This window comes from Manis pentadactyla, chromosome 10, assembly GCF_030020395.1.
Source record: "Manis pentadactyla isolate mManPen7 chromosome 10, mManPen7.hap1, whole genome shotgun sequence".
NCBI lineage: Eukaryota > Metazoa > Chordata > Mammalia > Pholidota > Manidae > Manis > Manis pentadactyla.
In genome coordinates this window covers 62,462,123-62,481,625 of record NC_080028.1, presented here as the reverse complement: position 1 = coordinate 62,481,625, position 19,503 = coordinate 62,462,123, and the positions used below count along the sequence as shown (strand labels likewise).

Sequence of the window (19,503 nt, the reverse complement as noted above, 5' to 3'; positions counted from 1 at the left end):
TTTACAAGGGAAGAGAAACCATACGATGCATGCCAGAATCAAGGTTCAGAGTGACCGTAAGAGAGTGGAGCAATGAGTAAAGAGGTGATGACATATATTTATATGGGGATAAATATTAAATTCTTGTACTTACATCCAGGACACCATTCTCACAAGTTTAGGAATGGGGGGAGGGGTCTGCTTTTAGAGTACTGTGTATAAAACAGACATGAGAGGGGTAAGTTTGATTAATTTGAAGCTCTATATTGAACATCAGTGTGTGTGGCTGCCAAAAAAATAATGCCATGTCAGGCCTTATTAGCTGAGCTATAGTCTTGGAATTGAACAGTAGTGGCAAATATCAATAGTGGCAAAAATAAAACTCGTTCTGCCCTCCCCCACAATGGGCCGGCTCAGCACATGGTAAGAACCCACCATGAACAGAGAGAACAAGTCTATTCCCAGTGGTGGGAGCAGGGTGGCCAGTGGGAGGGTCGAGGACTCGGGTTCAGACCCCTGCTCTGCTCCTCTGATCTTCAAGACAGCTTCCTGTTCTGTGAACTCCAATTACATGGCTTACCTTCCTATTGAGACCATAGCACTAACCGAGATGAATTTTCTTTTTCACTATGGTAAAACTCATGTAATATGAAGTTAGCCTTTTAGCCATCTTAGGTATACAATTTAGTGACATTAATTACATGCACAATGTTGTGTAACCATCACCAGTATCTATTTCTAAAACTTTTTCATCACCCCAATGGAAACTCTGGAACCACTGGGCCATAATTCCCATTTTCCTCCTCCCCCAGTCCCTGATAACCTCTCATCTTCTCTCTGGCTATAAAAGTGCCTCTTTTAGATATTTCCCAAAATGAATTATTGACAATGAAGACTGTTTGGAAATGGAATGGGCTTCCTCAGGGGGAGGTCATGTCTCCAGAGCTGTTAACAGAGAATGGAAAATACTTAAAAAAAATGTCAGGGCAGAGATTCACTTTGGGCTTAGTCATTCACTAAACTGGAAGATGTCTCCCAGATCTGATACCTTCTACATGTGCCAGAAGCTAGTTCTGGCCCCATTCTATCTCAGATGAAACTGAGGCGAGAAGCAAGCAGCCCAAGGTCACACCCCCAGTCACGAGGAGAGCTATGCATAGCACTGAGGTCCCCCGCCGCCCGGCCCTGCCCTGCATTCCGCCATCGGATGCCGCTGCGTTCTGTGACCTACTTGTCCTCCGGCTCCTGTAGTTTTCCTCCCAAACTCCCTCAGAGCTTTGTTTGATGGCTGTGTAAATCATCTTAAATGAAAAGTGATTTAATAACATCAAATGCTTAACTTTATTGCTGTGATGATAAAAAGCTGTTAGAAGATTGGTTTGCATAAAAACACTCTGACTAACCATCAAAAATCAGACACTCAAATTGACATCGTAAGTCATGTACTGCTGTTTGGATGTCAGACTTTGAAAGAACACCGGACTGAATCCCATACACGCTCCACTGCATATGCTGGAGAGGCCGCAGCAATCCTTACTTTTTTTAAAAAGTACAGACTTTGAGACCAATGAGCGCTTTTAGTTCTGATGTAATCTCTTAATGTGGAAGCAGACACAAATGTACACAGAAAAGACTCAATCTGGGTAAGATTCCAGATTCACTGTTTTGTGTTTTAAGACTCAAGATAGATCCTTGGACTCAATGACTAAAGAGAAAACCAGTATGTTCCTTTAAAATTAACTACAGAACCAGCCTCTTATTTAATGGCAGATTGCAAGAAATAGTATTCAGAGTAAACAGCAAACAAAAATACAGAGCTCTATTAAAAATTAAATTTTTACAAACTATCAAGTCCAGTGTTTAGTAATTCATTCAAAAGTCAATACAATTTTCCAATGGAATTTGTTCAGAATATCAGTTGCCAACTCTATATCCACATTTTCCCCCCACTTTCTCCTAAAGGGTCTGCCAGTAAAGACAAGCTTGTTTCTTTAGTAATTTGCCCTATAAAAAACTGAAAACTTAGAAGCCAATGGAATGAGTAAATTCAACATATAAATTTATTAAAAGTCTGATTTTAGAGATACATAAGTCAAAAATGAATGCAAAGACATTGCAAAGATCAATTACAATGCGCAGTCATTTTTCACTGTCCTGGTTATAAACCTGTTCAGAGGGGTGCACATAAGCATGTAAGTGTTGTTTGTCCCATGTGGTGAGGATTCAGTGGTCAGCAGGCCAGGCCGGGGCAGCTACTTAGTAACAGTGGAGGGAAGCTGGCTCTTTCTGTCTTTTTGCTTGGGCTCCTTAATGTGCGGACAACCCTTCTCATGTTTATCACCTCACAGTTGCACGACGGCTTTTGTGCTCTTGGTATCAAGCCACATCTACCCACTTATCTGCTACAAAGGGAGAACAGAAGGCAGCGGTACTTGTATCAGAAAACCAAAAGCTTTCCCAGACCCCCAGCTAATGTTGCCTCCCAACAACAGTCACACAGGACTGAAACTTGTCATTCAATTCTGTCCTCTTCTCAACCTGCACCCCCCCACCACGTGTCATGTGCATCTCTAAGTTTGTGGATTCCACTTCCTTAAAGAGTCATATCCATTCCTCTTTTGCACCCTCCACTAATTCTGCCTTTGCCCAGACTCTTTTCATCCCTTGTCTAGACTTGTGCCATAATCACCAAATTGCTCGCCCTTCCTCCAGCCTTGTCTTATACTCAGTCCATGCAGCCACTAGACTGATCTTTCTAAAGCACACCTGTGACGATGCCTCCTCCACTGCACACAGAATAAAGTCTAACATGCTTAGTAGCATGGCATAAACACACAGTATTCCTCAATCAGCCTCTTCAGGTTTATCTACCATTTTTCCCCCGAGTATATTCTCCAAGCGTATGAAGCTCCTTAGATTTCCTCTGGTTGCCTATGATATTTCAAACCTTAATAATGCTTTTGAACATGCTATTATTTTCCCTGAAATCCATTTCCCTAACCTTTGTTTATCTGGAAAAGTTCTACTCTCTAAAATTCAACACAAAGTTTTCGTCTGTGAAGGCTGCTCTCTCTCCACTCATCACCACCCAAGAAGGTCCAGGTACTATACACATATAAATTATAGCACTTACTACATTGCAATCCTATTACTTATATATATGTTTGTCTTTTATACTAGTGAGTGAGTTTCTTGAAGACAGTCTTAGTATCTTTGAACACTGCTGCCTGGTACATGCAGGTGATTAATAAGTGCTTGTGAATAAATGAAAGAGTAAATGACTGACATGGTGGTCATTTTATGGGTGAAATCTAGGACACTGAATAGGGTGGTGTGATGATGGAAGACTGATGAGCTGTTTTGCTGCAGGGAGATCTTTGTAGCCCCTAAAATGGTATCATTTATTTCAAATTCACATAAGTGAATATTCCACATAATTGAAGTTTAGCCTTTTGGGCTGAATAAAAACTGATAAACATGCTAAAATATTATTGGCAAAAATTTTCCTAAAAATGAATTACAAATTTCCTTGCTTTTTAAGGAGAGTATGTTGAATGAACTTTAACCTTTTTCTGATGACTCAGTGTCATCACTATGGAATTCAGTGATTGTTGAGGTAGGAAGACTGTCCACTCCTCTGTTAAAACAGCTCCAGACTATTAACCATTTACTTCTTTGCTAATTTCCTTTTTCTTTCACCATTAGGCTTTCTAGCATCATAAGGTGGGTAACATTATCATCACTTTATGGGGGAGGAAACCAAGACCAAGAAGTTGCACAATTTACCCAAGGTCACATAGTTAGTAAGTGGTAGAGGAGAAATGTAAACCCAGATGCCTGATGCCACATGGTTACTGCCTTTAAGGAATTCATCATCAATAAAAAGAGAAAGGTACATATTCAACTAACTCTGATAAAAGCAACCAGAGCAGTGTGGGAACACAGAAGAGGAAGTAATTACATACATCTGAGAAGGAGAGAGAAGGTTACACGTGACATTTCAGACAAGTCTTATTCATAGTATAAAAATAATAACGGCGAGCACTTTTATAGGAATTACTATAGGTTAAGCACATGGCATCTCATTGATAACCTCACAATAACCTTATTATATCCCCCTTCTACAAAGGGAATTGAGGCACAGATAGGCTAATGGAACATACCCAAGACCACACACAGTAGAGGGTGGCTATTTCCGGGGTTCCTTCTGTAACCAACATGGTACACTAATTCCTAGGAATGGGAAAAGGCAAGGGTTCCCCAAGTGAGGAGAGAGGGAGAGGGGCAAAGGCATCAGCAGAGAGTAATCTGAGGTGACTGGAGCAGCTGGAATAAAAGTGAAAACATTTAAACCAGAGCATGTCACCATTCCCCCACTCAAAGCCTGTACTGGCTGCTCACTGCATTTAAGAGGACTCTAACCCCTGCCTACTCTCCCTCAGAGCTGACACTTACCACGGTCCCTGTACTCACAGCTCCCCTGCCATGCTGGCCTAGTCCCTAAAACTCATCAACCTCTTTCTGGTCTCAGAGCCTTGGCACATGGTGGTGTCTCAATCTGAAATACTGTTTCCCTCACTTTACCTACTATCTCTTGACATCCTCTGGTCTACACCTAATTACAATTTACTTGTACAGACCTTTGAAATTCCCCACCTTGTTATAAGTTCTCACAGTAGAGCCCAGCTCTTCCTTCCCTCATTGCATTTATCTCACTTTGTAACTGGCTATTTAATGATGTGATGATAGACTACAAGCTCTGGAAGGGCACAGACTCATGTCTGTTTTGTTTTTTTTTCCTGCTGGTTTGTTTTTGTTTCCCCATGACTGGCACATAATTAAGTAGCAGAAGTTGAGGTTGGAATTAGAAGGGCATGGCCTTTATCCTATGGACAATAAGAAGGCAGCAAAATGTTATCAAGGACTGTGAGAAGATCAAATACAGGCTTAACTAAAGGAAGAAAACCTAATGCAGTGCGGGTGATGGAGGAAAGAAAAGCCAACAAGGAAAGACCAGCTGAGGATTATGTCAACAGTCCATGGGAGCAGTGAGCATCTGAACCAAGAGGATAAATTCAAGACTTCACAGGAGGTGTGGCTGGATTTATTCATTTGACGTGTGTGTGTGTGTGTGTGTGTGTGTGTGTGTGTGCTTGCTATTCATTTGACGTGTGTGTGTGTGTGTGTGTGTGTGTGTGTGTGTGCTTGCTATTCATTTGACGTGTGTGTGTGTGTGTGTGTGTGTGTGTGCTTGCTCCGTGTAGGAAATGTGTGTGTGTAGGAAAAGTTCGAAACATAAAGACTGATCACGCCTCCTGGCCCATAGACCCAGAGGGAGTTGAGCTATGAGTGGCTATTTTCCAGAGACTCGCCCTCCTCCAGGGGAAGCCAGTTACCGCAAAGACAAAGGAGCGTTGTATGAAAAGACTGAGACTCCAGAGGTTCCTGGCAATGGAATGAGGACTCCAAAGCATACTCAGTAAGAGGGCATGAGTTGGGTTTCCTGAGAAAGGATGAGCCAGGGACAGGCTAAGAGGAAAAAAAGAATGGTAGAAGGGGGTAAGTGTGATCTTACATAAAAAATCTGTACATTGGAAGAAGACCGTGACCCTCAGGGAGCGGAGAGGTTGGCTGTGCAGGGAGGCCGTGAATAGAAGCAGTTGGTGCCAGGCTTGCCAAGCAAGCTGTTGGCATGATGGCTTCCCTGCTGGGTGACAGGAGGAGGCGCGACCAACTGTGGGGACTGGCCTCCATGGCATGTGTGGCTCTTGGCGGCGGTTCTGGCCACCGCAGAATCTACTCCAGAGTGTAGTTCTCCTAAATAATGCTTGAACAGTGGGGAGCTAAGACTCAGCAATCTTTGTCTAAGATTTTTGAACTTACTTTTCTTGAAAATGGAAACTTCTTGGTAACTATTTTCCTTCATTTCCTGCACTTGAGTGAAATCTAAAGGTTACTTTAAATATAAAGTTCATCTTATCGAGAGCATCTGGGAGTCTCTACAGTAATTCTATTTTTATTGCATATTTAGCAGTAGTAAAAAGTCTACTAAGAGTGGATGGCACCAGAGAGCTGCCACTTTTCACACCTTCAACCAGAACGTTTGTTTCCCCTTGCATATGTCATGGTAAAAGAGCCAAACTTCAAACCTGTGACTTCCTGGAGTCCCTTCACATCATGTTTTGAGTGCTGCTGGGTTGTGATAGACCAACCCCACTTCTTCCTACACCCCGACAGTTTGGGAATGGGATGGTGAGAGGATGGATATGGAATGGGGATCCATTCGGAACGAGGTACAGTGGGCTGACATTTACTGTCACTAAAGTTAACCCAGCTGGTGTATGACGTAGGGGTGGTGCTCATCAGATAGCTCTGACTATGCTGGCAGAATGGTCCTCGTCAGGCACTCAGGATATTCAGAATTCATGGCAGCTGTGTTTGGGGGCGGCAGCCTTTAGAGAACTCCATGCCTGGGTAGGGACAGAAGGGATGTTTACCAAGATGACCAGCAGCCGGTCAGGACAGCCCGTGGGGGGGGCACCCCTGTCTGTTTCTGGCTGCAGACTCAAGTGCACCCACATTGGGAAGTGAGTTCCTGGCCCAGGGCCGACAGCTTCAGGGATCACCTGATTGAGACGGGGGTGGATTCGGCAGCAAAATGTCTTGACTACTGGTGGCAATTCCCTGTTACTGGGCTCCCATCTTACAGGAAAAAAAAAAAAATCCTTACTCCTTAACCTCTGATTTCATCCTGTCTCATTTTCTCCAGGGCAGTCCCACTTCTGCCATATTTACCATCGATGTTCTCTGTTTCTCTCTTCCTCAGCAGCTTTAGCCCATAGCAGGCTCCTTTCTCTGTATCTATTCCTGCTTCCCTCACAGTTACTCACCTCCTCTCCAGACTCTTTCTCCAGGCCTGGCAAACTTCAGAAGGAGCAGTCTGCCTTACGAATGCCTTCACATTCTCCCCTCAGGCTAACATAGCACCATTCTAACCCTGGGCTCTGTGTACCTGAACTCTTGCCACAAAGATCACCAGCAGACTTCTAATTGCCAAAAGACTTCTCAGGAGTCCATTTTGATTACTTCTTTCTCCTTAAAACACTCCCCTTGCCAAGACACTATTGTCCTTTGACTTGCCTCTCACCATCGGGACCTCTTTCTCCATCTCTCCCTCTCCCTTATGCGCAGATGATCCCAAAGTCCTGTCAACATCTCTCTTCTCTACGTGTTCCCAGGAGGCATTCTTTCTCTTTGCTCAACTACAGCTTATAGTGCAAGAATTCCCAGAACTGTGTAACACGGGCCCTGACCTCTTGCTCCTGAACTAAGTCTCTATTTCTAGCTCTTTCAAGTATCTTCTAGACGTCTTAAGACTCCCTCAAATTCAGTCTAGTCAGAGCCGGACTATCCTTTCCTCACACTCAGTCAAATGTGACACCTTCCTTTTTTCTTCATCACTTATGTAGTGATTAAGTTCTGATGCTTGGGACTCCAAAGCACCACTGATACGCCCCTCTGTTAGCACTCCCCCAACCGTGCTCTCATTTGGGCCCTCCAAAAGCTTCATCAGGACCAGCAGATGCTCATTAGAAGGAGCTTTGAGGATCAGACTAACTGGGTTCCGGTTTTTCTCACTTAAGAGTTGTGCACATTGGGCAAGTTATTTAACTTCTTTATGACTCAGTTTCCCCATCTATTTAATGGCCCTTTAGAAATCTAACTGAAGCTACATTTCCAGTTTGCAGACTCAACTCTCCTTATTAAATAACCTATATACCTCATGTACCTTACAGTGTCAAGCCATGGTTTATTTCTTTCTTCTTCCATTTCTAGCTGATGAAGTCATACTTATATTTGCATAAGCATCTGTTTCTGTCAATAAATTCTCATTCCTTGGAAGCAAAGAGCCCTCCTTATTAATCTGACACAGTGTACTCGTTTATTCATTCATTCAGCAAACGTTTATTAACTGAGTGCTAGGGAACAGAAAGCCAGGGAAGGTGTGGCCCATAGGTTCACCCAGTGTACAGTCTGTTGAGAAGATGGGCATACAATCCCCAAAGAGGGTGACAGGGGAGAGGACAGAGAAGTGGCTCCCAATTCTCCTTGTCCATTAACATCCCTACGTACAAAATGTACAAAGATCATCTCAGCGTTTTGAAATGCTAGTGCCTAGATTCACCCACCAGAGAGTCTAATTTAATTGGTCTGTGGTGCCTTTTTAAAAAAGTTCCTCTGGCATAATTATGTGAAGTGAGGGCTGCAAACCTCTGACCTCTGGGATGGAGCTGGGTAAACAGAACATGGAACACACACCTTGTAGCCGGCCCTCTGGCTGGTCCACAACATCCCACCAGCTTGCTTCTGTCTCTACACACATGGACACTCTCTCTCTGCCCGATTCAGAGACACTGCCTATCCTCAGGTCAGAAGTAGATTCTGATTGTTCTGTCCTGTGACCAGCCTAGGAATAGGCAAAAGGATTCACTCTAAAACAAGGATACCGAAGGAGAGGTTGCCTATGTGAAAAGATTTCCTAATCTCAAGAAAAACATACCAGGAAAGAGGTACTTTCTGCCTCTGGACATGCTGTACCTGGCTGTGACGTCTAGAACTGCAGCAACCATGCTATAATGATGAGGGGAGCCACCCTGAGACAGAACTGAGATTTGGACGGGAGCTGGGCTCTTGACACCGTGATTCACTGCACCAAACAACCCTAATGTTGGCCCACCTGTGCTTCTTGACATGTGAAGCAATACACTTCCCAACTGCTTATGGTACTTTGGGCCACTGTGTTCCATCTTGCAGTAGATGACATCCTAATGGATAGACAACTAAATCAAACTGGGAGAACAAGGAAAGCAGCCCAGAGGAGATATCTGAGGACAGTCAAGAAGCAGGAGAAGCAAATAAAAAGACACAGGCATAGAAGTATTACATAGTCTGGGAGCTGCACAGAGTTCAGAAAGGAGATTGCAAAGTGTACAGGGTGAGGCTGGAGGGGTGGCAGTCTGGGCTGAGAACTGGAGGAGACTTGTAAGCAATGGTAGAATAAATAGGGCCACAAAACCTTCACAGCATCTTCTATATGGAAGCAGAGTCTATTTCAACACCCCAGGAAGCTGGCTGGCTTCATGACTTGCTTTGACCAACAGAACAGGTCAAAGGTTATGTTATGTGAGTTCCAGGACTAAGGCCTGGCTCTCTTGAAATACTGCCCTGAGGCTGCCCTATTGTAAGGAACGGGTGTGGCCCACCTGAGGGTAAGAGGTGAATAGAGGAGATGCTGTGGTGGAGCCGGTACCCAGTGCTGAGCTTGTAAGGGAGGCCACCTTGGACCATGGAGCCATTCTGGCCATGGCTTGATGGCACGTGTGCCCAGGAGAGACCAGCACATGCAGCTCCAACCAGCTCACAGACTCATGAGAAATAATAACCCACTGTTGTAAGGAGCCATTAGGCTTAGGGGGCTTTGTTATCCAACAACAGGTGCATGATACTTAGGTCATGCCAAGATGTCTGGATTTTACTCTGACATCTATGAGGAGTAACCTGATTAAAATGTTTTAGAAAGATCGCCTTGGCAGCAGCGTGGAAAATGGCTTGGAGCAGAGGCAGGTGGAGGTGGAAGGACAGTTTAGAAGACTAGTGTGTTAACAGAGCTGAGAAATGTGGATGTGAATTAAGACATTGGTGGAGGGGAAACAGAAGATATACAGAGATGATTATTGAGATAAAATCAACATGATGGTGAATGTAAATTACAGAGTGTAAAGGAGAAAAGTGAATTCAGAATTACGCAAAGGTTTCTGGACTAGGTAAACAAGTGGATGACAGGGCCCTTCACTAAGCAAGGGGCTACAGGAGGAAGAGAAGGTCTGACGTAACTGCGGAGCATCCAGGTGGAGCTGTCCACCAAGGGATTGTGGATGTGCACTAAGTGCTTGCTGAACAGATTTCTACAGTGAATCTGAGTGGGCACTGAAGTGTTCTAGTCTGAGGAGTTGTAGTTATACCGCGTAGCTGAGTTCTAAGTCAAGCCGAGTTTGAATGGTGTATTGAACTCATGGTACTGACACTTCATCAGAATAGAAAGGAAAAGGAAAGATAACATTTGATCAGCCTAAAGTGCTGACAGACCTGCCTGCTGTTCAGGTTATGTGCACTAACCTGTCATTCTCAGGAAACACTACTAGCATGCGATGGTCCTACCTAATACCTAATGGCACTTTCTTAGTGTACCCAGAGGCTATTTCGATGACACAAGTTCTCTCTCTCTCTTTTTTTTGTCTTGCAGATTCTTTACATGCTGCCCAAACTGCAGAAAAAGAAGGGAGCTTCTCCAACTACATGCTAGAAAGACTTGGGACTGCCTCCATATTGTATATTTTGTCAAGAGAGCACAACACATGATGTATTAGTGTAACAAACTACAAAGGCTACAAACAGTTTTAATATGCACATGTAAATATTGGCTTACCTTTGAAATTGATTAAAATAGCAAGTGAATGGTTGGGAACCAATTTCATCTTTCCAGTACTGTTGCCAATTCATGACATTTTCCAAGTTCTTCTGGTTTTCTCTCTTACAGGGAGGGATATAGGAGCACTAACAAAAAAGAACATGGAAAATAAATCTATTATTTTATAGAGTATTGAAGTATAGATCTTTTTCTATAGAAAGATGGCTTCATGCAGGTACGAAATCTGATTCTGACCTACCTAATTTTTAATACAACCAAACTGAAACTGCTCAACTGTATTTCAAACTTCCAGTTTGGCACAATTACAGAAAATATTCTAGTAGCAAAAAATAACCTTCAGTCATTGTAGAATAAGGATATATTACAAATACTTAGTTACAGTCTGAAAGCAAATTAAAAGCATAATATACTCTCTCTTTTTGAGGGCCTGCCAATCAACATGGGGAAGCAAATTAAAAAGTTAATTTTTATCCTCAATCACTATCTGTGCATCTTAATGTTTTCCTCTTCCATCTTTAACAAACAAGCACATAACTCTCCTCAAATAACTGCTCTCAAATGCTACGGCTCCAGTTTTCTTTTCTTATATTCTTTTGGACAAAAAAACAGAAAATTCCTCACAAACATAATGCATTTTGCCAACCAATGCCTTTCTTAGCCATGCCTCTGACAAAGTAGTTCTCTCTGAAGGGCCCCAATTACTCTAAGCAACATAGATTCAGCAGATTTGGTAAATTACTCTCAACTCTAGATATGAAAATTAACTCTTAGCACTCAAATCCCCTTTCTCCAGTCAGTCTTCTATAGTGATGCTGGTCACAATGAAGACAGTGCCAGCTTACAATTACTGTATGTTTATAACATGTCAGACACTGGTGCATTGTTCAGCCAGCCTACGGTGGTCTCCATGGTACAGATGAGGAAATGGAGATTTCTGTCAGTTCTACAATCAGAAGTAGATTCTAGTGGTTTCATCACATTTTACTCCCAGACATTTTACCAAGGTTTCCAATATTAAGAAGGAAAAAAAAATCCATTAGCTGCATAGCATATTGGAGTCACTTTATTTTAGAGCATATAATTTGTCAACACCTTCCTGCTACTTTCTGGTAAAATACAAATTTCTAGCATGATGTACAAAGTTCTTCATGATCTAGTCCCTGCCTGCCCTCGTCCTTGCTTATGCCTGGAATGCAGCTGTATTGAAGCATGTGCTCCCCATGTCTGCCATGTGCTATCACACCCACCTGTTGGGCACATGCTGTTCTCTCTCCTTTTAAGGCCCTTTTCCCCTTCATGCTCTTCCTTCAAGATGCAGTTCTGGTGCATCTGTTTGGGGAGGCCTCTCTTTCTCCACAGTGAAGTCCCCCGCTTTGTGCTGCCATCGCTATCCCACCTGCAATCACACAGTACCGTCTTTGCCTGCTTATGTCAGCCTCCCAGTTCATTGGCAAGCTGGGACACCACTTAGCATTTTTTCTTTCTGTTATCTTCATGCTTACTCAACACAAGAGGTATACTAACCATTCTGGGGAGTAACAACAAACCACCAAATACAATTAAGGCAGATTTAAAAACTTTGCAAGTTACCTTAGTTTGAATTCTTGGCAATTCAGTTTTTTGGCAATAAGTGTGTTTAAAAGAAATGTCTCTACCAAATGACAACAACCCTGTGATATGACCAGGAGAATCACACTTACATGTTTCTGAAGAAGTCAGACAAAAACATTCACAGAGTATGTGAAGTTGTGTGTTAGGTATGGTGTGGTTTCATGTTAGATAAATGTTTCTTGCCTTTAGGAAACTTTGAGCTACTGTGGATGAATTTTGGAAGCAAAGTGCTTTTCACATTGGGGGAAATGACCTGTGATCAGAGGTCAAGTATTTTTATCTTGGGTTGTATTCTTTCCAAAGAGGATTATAATATTCTAGCAACTTTTAAAGCTCACATCACCTTGAAAGAAAAATGCTTAAAAGCCTAAACTTTATGTTCTTAAAAACCATTATTGTTCATTTTCTTATATCTTGATTCTCCAGTTAGTTTATTTTTTAAATTCCCAAGAAACATATTAGCAAACTGAATTCAAGAATACATCAAAAAGATAATACATAATGTTCAAGTGGGATTTATTCCAGGAATGCAAGGATGGTACAATATTCAAATATCCATCAACATCATCTACTACATCAGTAAAAAGACAAAAATCATATGATCATCTTCATAGATGCTGAAAAGCATTTGACAAAATTCAACATCCATTCATGATAAGAACTCTCAACAAAATGGGTATAAAGGGCAAGTACCTCAACATAATAAAGGACATATACAACAAACCCACAGTCAACATCAGACTTAATAGTGAAAAGCTGACAGCTTTTCCTCTAAGATCAGGAACAAGACAAGGATGCCCACTCTCCCCTCTTTTATTCAAAATAGTATTGGAGATCCTAGCCACAGCAATCAGACAACACAAAGAAATAAAAGGCATCCAGATTGGTAAGGAAGAAGCCAAACCGTCACTGTTTGCAGATGTCGTATTGTACATAAAAAACCCTAAAGAATCCACTTCAAAATTACTAGACCTAATATCTGAATTCAGCAAAGTTGCAGAATACAAAATTAACACACAGAAATTGATTGCATTCCTATATACTAACAATGAACAAGCAGAAAGAGAAATCAGGAAAACAATTCCATTCAAAATTACATCAAAAAGAATAAAATACCTAGGAATAAACCTAACCAAGTAAGTGAAAAACTTATACCCTGAAAACTGCAAGACACTTGAGAGAAATCAAAGAAGATACCAATAAATGGAAACATCCCATGCTCATGGATAGGACAAATTAATATTATCAAAATGGCCATCCTGCCTAAAGCAATCTACAGAATCAATGCAATCCCTATCAAAATACCAACAGCATTCTTCAATGAACTAGAACAAATAGTTCTAAAATTCATATGGAACCACGAAAGACCATGTAGTTAAAACAATCCTTAGAAGAAAGAATAAAGCGGGGGGGATTATGCTCCCCAACTTCAAGCTCTACTACAAAGCCACAGTAATCAAGACAATTTGGTACTGACACAGAAACAGAGCCATAGATCAACGGAATAGAATAGAGAATCCAGATATAAACCCACACATATATGGTCATTTAATATGATAAAGGAGCCATGGACATACAATGGAGAAAGGACAGCCTCTTCAACAACTGGTGTTGGCAAAACTCGACAGCTTTATGCAAGAGAATGAAACTGGATTACTGTCTAACTCCATATACAAAAGTAAACTCGAAATGGATCAAAAATCTGAATGTAAGTCATGAAACCATAAAACTCTTAGAAGACAGCATAGGCAACAATCTCTTGAATATATAAACATGAGCAACTTCTTCCTGAACATATCTCCCTGGGCAAGGGAAACAAAAGCAAAAATGAACAAACAGGACTACATCAAACTAAAAAGCTTCTGTATAGCAAAGGACACCATCAGTAGAACAAAAAGGCATCCTACAGTATGGGAGAATATATTCAGAAATGACATACCCAAAAGGGGTTAACATCCAAAATATATTAAGAGCTCACATACCTCAACACCCAAAAAGTAAATAACCCAATTAAAAAATGGGCAGAGGATCTGAGCAGACACTTCTCCAAAGAATAAATTCAGATGGCCAACAGGCACATGAAAAGATGCTCCACATCACTAATAATCGGGGAAATGCAAATTAAAACCACAATGAGATATCACCTCACACCAGTTAGGATGGCCAACATATAAAAGACAAGCAACAACAAACGCTGGCAAGGATGTGGAGAAAGGGAACCTTCCTACACTGTTAGTGGGAATGTAAATTCGTTCAACCTTTGTGGAAAGCAGTATGGAGGTTCCTCATGAACTAAAAATAGAAATACCACTTGACACAGTAATTGCATTCTTAGGAATTTACCCGAAGAAAAGAAGATCCCAGATTCAAAAAGACATATGCACACCTATTTTTATCGTAGCACTATTTACAATAGTCAAGAAATGGAAGCAACTAAGTGTCCATCAGTAGATGAATGGATAAAGAAGATGTGGTACATACACACAATGGAATAATATTCTACTATAAGAAGAAAACAAATCCTATCATTTTCAACAACATGGATGGAGCTAGAGGTTACTGTGCTCAGTGAAATAAGCCAGGCAGATAAAGACAAGTATCAAATGATTTCACTCATCTACGGAGTATAAGAACAAAGAAAAACTGAAGGAACAAAACAGCAGCAGACTCATAAACTCCAAGAATGGACTAGTGGTTACCAGAGGGAAAGAGGTTCAAAAGGGTAGGTGGGGAGGAAGGGAGAAGAGAATTAAGGGGTATTATGATTAGCACACATAATATGGGGGGGGGGCACAGTGAAGACAAGTAACTCTATAGCATCTTACTACGCTGATGGACAATGACTGCAATGGGGTATGTTGGGGGGGACTTGATAATCTGGGTAAATGTAGTAACCACAATGTTGTTCATGTGAAACCTGATCATAAGATTATATATTAATGATACCTTAATAAAAAAAAAATTCCCAAGGAACTTAACTAAGATTCTGTCTAGATTCTATCTCAGTTCTACTAAGTGGATCAGTGTAGATTGTTAGAAGTTTAAAGTAAGTTACAAATGACAACTCAGAGCAGTGTTCTGGAAAAAGGATTTAGAAATTCACTCATGGAGACTCCTTTCCTTTCTTGGTTGTTCAAGCCTCACGGTTTTCCAGGCATCATAAAAGCTCCACAATGAATCTCTCTTCTTTGGGGAAGAGGCACAATAATAACGTATACCACGTCATCGCCTCCATCATCACCACTATCATCATCATGGCCTTTTATTGACTATATGTCAAGCATCTCATTAACCCAAATCTCATTTAATCCAAACAAGCAAATATTATACTTATCCCCATTTTGCAGATAAGGAAACTGAGAGACAGAGACTTAAGAAAATGTTCCCTCAGTTACAACAGCAAATGGAACAGTTGGCATTCAGACTGAAGTGTTCTAGACCATGGCAGAGCTCAGGATATGGGGCAAAGGAGATGCCCTGACTTTTGCATCCCTCTACTGGAGAACCAGGGTAATGATTCTCTGGGACTGGAACTGCCGTCACCCTCCCCAGAACTGAGGGGATGAGGCAGTCTGCTTCCGTCCTTTGTTTTCCTGGGACATTATCAGAGGAATGCATTATACATCTTTATTGTTCCCTCCTGTCTCAATTTGGCCCCAGAATTGGTGTTTGGTGCCACGGATATAATTTCACCTAGGTGAAATTATAGACACAATGTCTTTGGTCATGGGGAACAATGAGCATTCCCTTGGAGAAACTTCTTCATGCAATTCTGACATTTTTTTTTTTCCATTTGCAAAGGCAGCATTTCCCAACTTCTAATATCACTATCACCCTAATATTATATCCCTAATATATATATATATATCACCTGTGTTATTTGCTGCCTAATATATATAAATATCATCTGTGTTATCTGCTGCCTAAACTTGCATGAAATCACTTTCTTTACAAAGTCAGGAGAAAAAGAGGCACGTGGTAAGATATATTTAATGCCTACCTCTTAGAAAAAAAAAAGTATTTTGTATTCATGAACCACATTGATAGAATCGAGTGGGCTCTTCTGAGTATATTAATGTAAAGACCTCGGTGAGTTATTAAGGGAAAACACTATCACCACTTAATGTGGAATATCTGATTACATTCTTATTTATTTTTCCATTACCTTATTGTAGGGTTTATCAAGATTTATAACAGTGTTCTTTTTCAGCCTATCACAATGGATGTATATTTTAACAGTTCCCTTCTCCAGTGTGCTCTTTTGTGTCTTGAGGATTGCATTTCAATCACGTGGGCACAGTAGGCAGAATTCACTTTCTTCTTTTACTGAGTCATTTTAAAAACCACTGCACAAAACAAACATAGTCTTTAACTTAACACTGGGAGCAGGTTCTATGCTGGGCATTATCTAAGAAACAGAAATGGAGAAAATGCTTTTTTTTCTCCTGCATGTTTCTTGACATCAGGTGGTTGGGGAAGAAAGTACTGAAAGACATACCACTAGAATGGGTTTAGCTGAATAAATAATTTCCAAAGTATATTTGGTTAAATCAATCCTGAAAACATTATCTACTGGAACATAAGTCTAATTGTATTTTATACTACAACCTGAAATAAATTATTTCTGAAAATACTGCTCTGAAACCCTGTAAGATATCTCTGTGTCAGTGATTTGTAACTTTAATGACACTTCTGACAATATAAACATATAATCAAAAAAGCACCATGAAATAAAGTGTAAGTGAGCCATTGATAAATTCCACAATATTTCACAGGTCTCCAGACTTCATTAATTGCATAAATACACACACATACACATACATTCCTTATGACTGTAGGTGAGCTGAACACATACGAAATTACATGTCAGCTAAAAAATTAAATTATAGGGCAGGTGGTTCTAGAATATGTGTATCTAAAAGCTAAGAGAAAATAATTTTATGGAACAATTTGAAGGTCAAATAAATGGCTTAGAAAATGTGAAAGGCAAGCAGCTAAAATTAGCTCTTTGGTGACAGCAGGCTGGGTAGGTACAGAGTGGTGGCCAGCCTGAAACAGTGTTCATCAAAGTGTGTTCCACAGGCCATGAGGGTTGCTTATCAACTGGATGCCCGTTCCTGAGAATCTGATTCAGCAAGACTAGGAAGTTGCATTTTTAACAGCTCTCCTTCCCCCTTGGAATGACAGATTTTTAGTATTGATAATTTATGCAATAAGCTATTCTTGATTGCTGAGCACTGGGCAGGATACAAAGATTAATTATTACTTCTTACCTCTTTCTCTTCCCTCCCCAGGAGCATGCAGCGTAGTAATAGTCGTTTATATACAAAATGCTTTGTGATTAACAAAAGAGGAAGTGAAGATTTTGGCTTTGGGGGTCTGAGGGACGACTTTGCAAAAGAGATGACTTTTGATTTGTGTCTTTAAGGTTTAATGGGAGTTTGATTCTCAAGAATAGATTGGGAAGGTGACATTCCAAAAAGAAATGCAATGTGCAAAGACTTTATGTGTGGCTATTCCAGAAAGTCTGAGTCATCTAATGTGCGTGGAGGATAGGAGGCATGGGAGATGGTGCTGGAAAAAGCCCAAATTATCTGAACTACTACTCATTGAAGAATTTTTCCTCTCCTTAAATGCTTCCATGAAAATTGCTCACTACCTCCTGCAGAATATTTCTACCCACCCACCAATGCTCCTTTAGTTGGAATTTACTATCTTGCCTTGATACTACATCTGCATTTTATAATTTAATATTCATTTAACTTCTGGATTCAAGCAGACTACTAAGGTTGGTGATGTTATTAAAACTGAGAAAAGTTTGGAACGACATTCTCCTCTCAAGAGAGAACAGTTCATTCAGCTTTAGAGTTAGAAAAAATACAGTGCCTTTGTTAAAAATAGAGGTTGAATCAAAACAGAAGTGAAACCAAAACAAGTTTTAATCCAGAAGAAGTTCAATAGTTATTACTTATAACAAACATGACAGTACATGTAAAAATTGTTCAATGTCTTATGATCATAATTTAAAATCCTTAAGGAAATGGTCAGTCCTCTTGTGACCATACGGAACATTCAACCAAAATAAAACTTTCTTAAATGCTCATGCATGCATTCAGATATGCCTCATTGATGGTATTGTGTGCTGTATTGAACACTATAAGGTACAAAAATTTAATATGTCTGTGTGTGTATATATTTTTAATGAAATATTACAACCATCATTTCTACATAAAGGAAACCAACAAGCCCTGTCTATGAGAAGTGTCCTAGAACTAGGATTAGTACATGGTGGTGATGAAAAATTGATGCTTTCTATTTGTGGCAGAATATATTTTCCAAAAATAGCTGCATCCGTATTTATCCCATTTCACATGCTCTTACAATGTGACATTGACACTCCTTTAATCAGTGGTTCAGGTCTATCTTCCCTCCCCTAGAACATGGATGAGCCTGTGATTACAGAGGAAGCGATGCTGTGTGACTTCCAAAGGCTAAATCAGAAAAGGTGACATAGCTTCTGCCTGCATTTGTCTCTTAGGAATACTTGCCCTTGGAATCTGGACACTATTTTGTGAGGAAGGGCAAAGAAGCCCATGAACAGAGATCACATGGGAAGGTCTGTGTGGAGAGGAACTGAGGCCTCCCAGCCAACAGCCATCATCAACTGCCTGATTTGTGAGTAAATCAGCCTTCACATGACTCCAGCCTCCAGCATTTGAGTGCTCCACTGGGACCTCAGACATCATGGAACAGAGATAAGCTGTCCCCTTTGTTCCCTGTCTGAATTTCTGAACCACATAATTTGATCCACAAGGATCTTTGACAGTGACTAACAGGTCATAGGACTCCTAGGACTAAAAAGATGGATCCTATAAAGGTTCTCCCTGATCTACATACCTAAAAAATCTTGAGATTTGATGAAATACAATCCAATGAGTCATTGTAATGTACTCCTCCAATCCCCAGGGTTCCTCATCCAATCCCCAGGCCTAATGCTCCTTGAATGAAGGGAGGGAGGCTGGTTATCCTTGGGCAAAGCCCCCATGGTAGCACCTCATGTACGCTTACTGAGATCTTCTCCCAACCTTCCCAAGAGAACATGCAGACATCTACCAGAGTAGCTGTGCAACAGGGAAAGGGCAGATGCTTACAGCTTTATTGGACACTGGCTCTGTGCTAACCCTAAACCTTGGGGACCCTAAGTATGACTATGCTCACAATGGGAGTTGGTGAGGTCAGGAAAATGGAATTTTGGCTCAAGCTGTTGTCACAATTGGCCCAGTGGGTCCATGAACTCTCCTGTGGTTGTTCTTACAAATCCTGAATTTATAGATGCAATACACTTACTTAACACTGGTCCTAATTCCTACCTTGGCTCCTGGGCCCACGGACTGAAGGCTATTGGAGATGACTCTGAAACTACC

At 41.0% G+C, this 19,503-nt stretch overlaps 1 protein-coding gene across 5 annotated transcripts in view; it reads right to left on the bottom strand.

The window, feature by feature from the left end:
• KCNMB4 (potassium calcium-activated channel subfamily M regulatory beta subunit 4) overlaps positions 1-19,503 on the bottom strand; it is a 54,187-nt gene that overhangs the window by 17,154 nt on the left and 17,530 nt on the right. For 3 of the 5 annotated variants that reach the window (XM_036917647.2, XM_036917648.2, XM_036917646.2), the window contains exon 2: positions 10,466-10,593. In XM_036917647.2, coding sequence (XP_036773542.1) covers positions 10,466-10,593 — 128 coding nt within the window. Of the gene's footprint in view, positions 1-2,010; positions 2,379-8,294; positions 8,447-10,465; positions 10,594-19,503 lie in introns of those variants that run through there. The other 2 variants (XR_008992087.1, XR_005031226.2) reach the window with 2 other exon arrangements.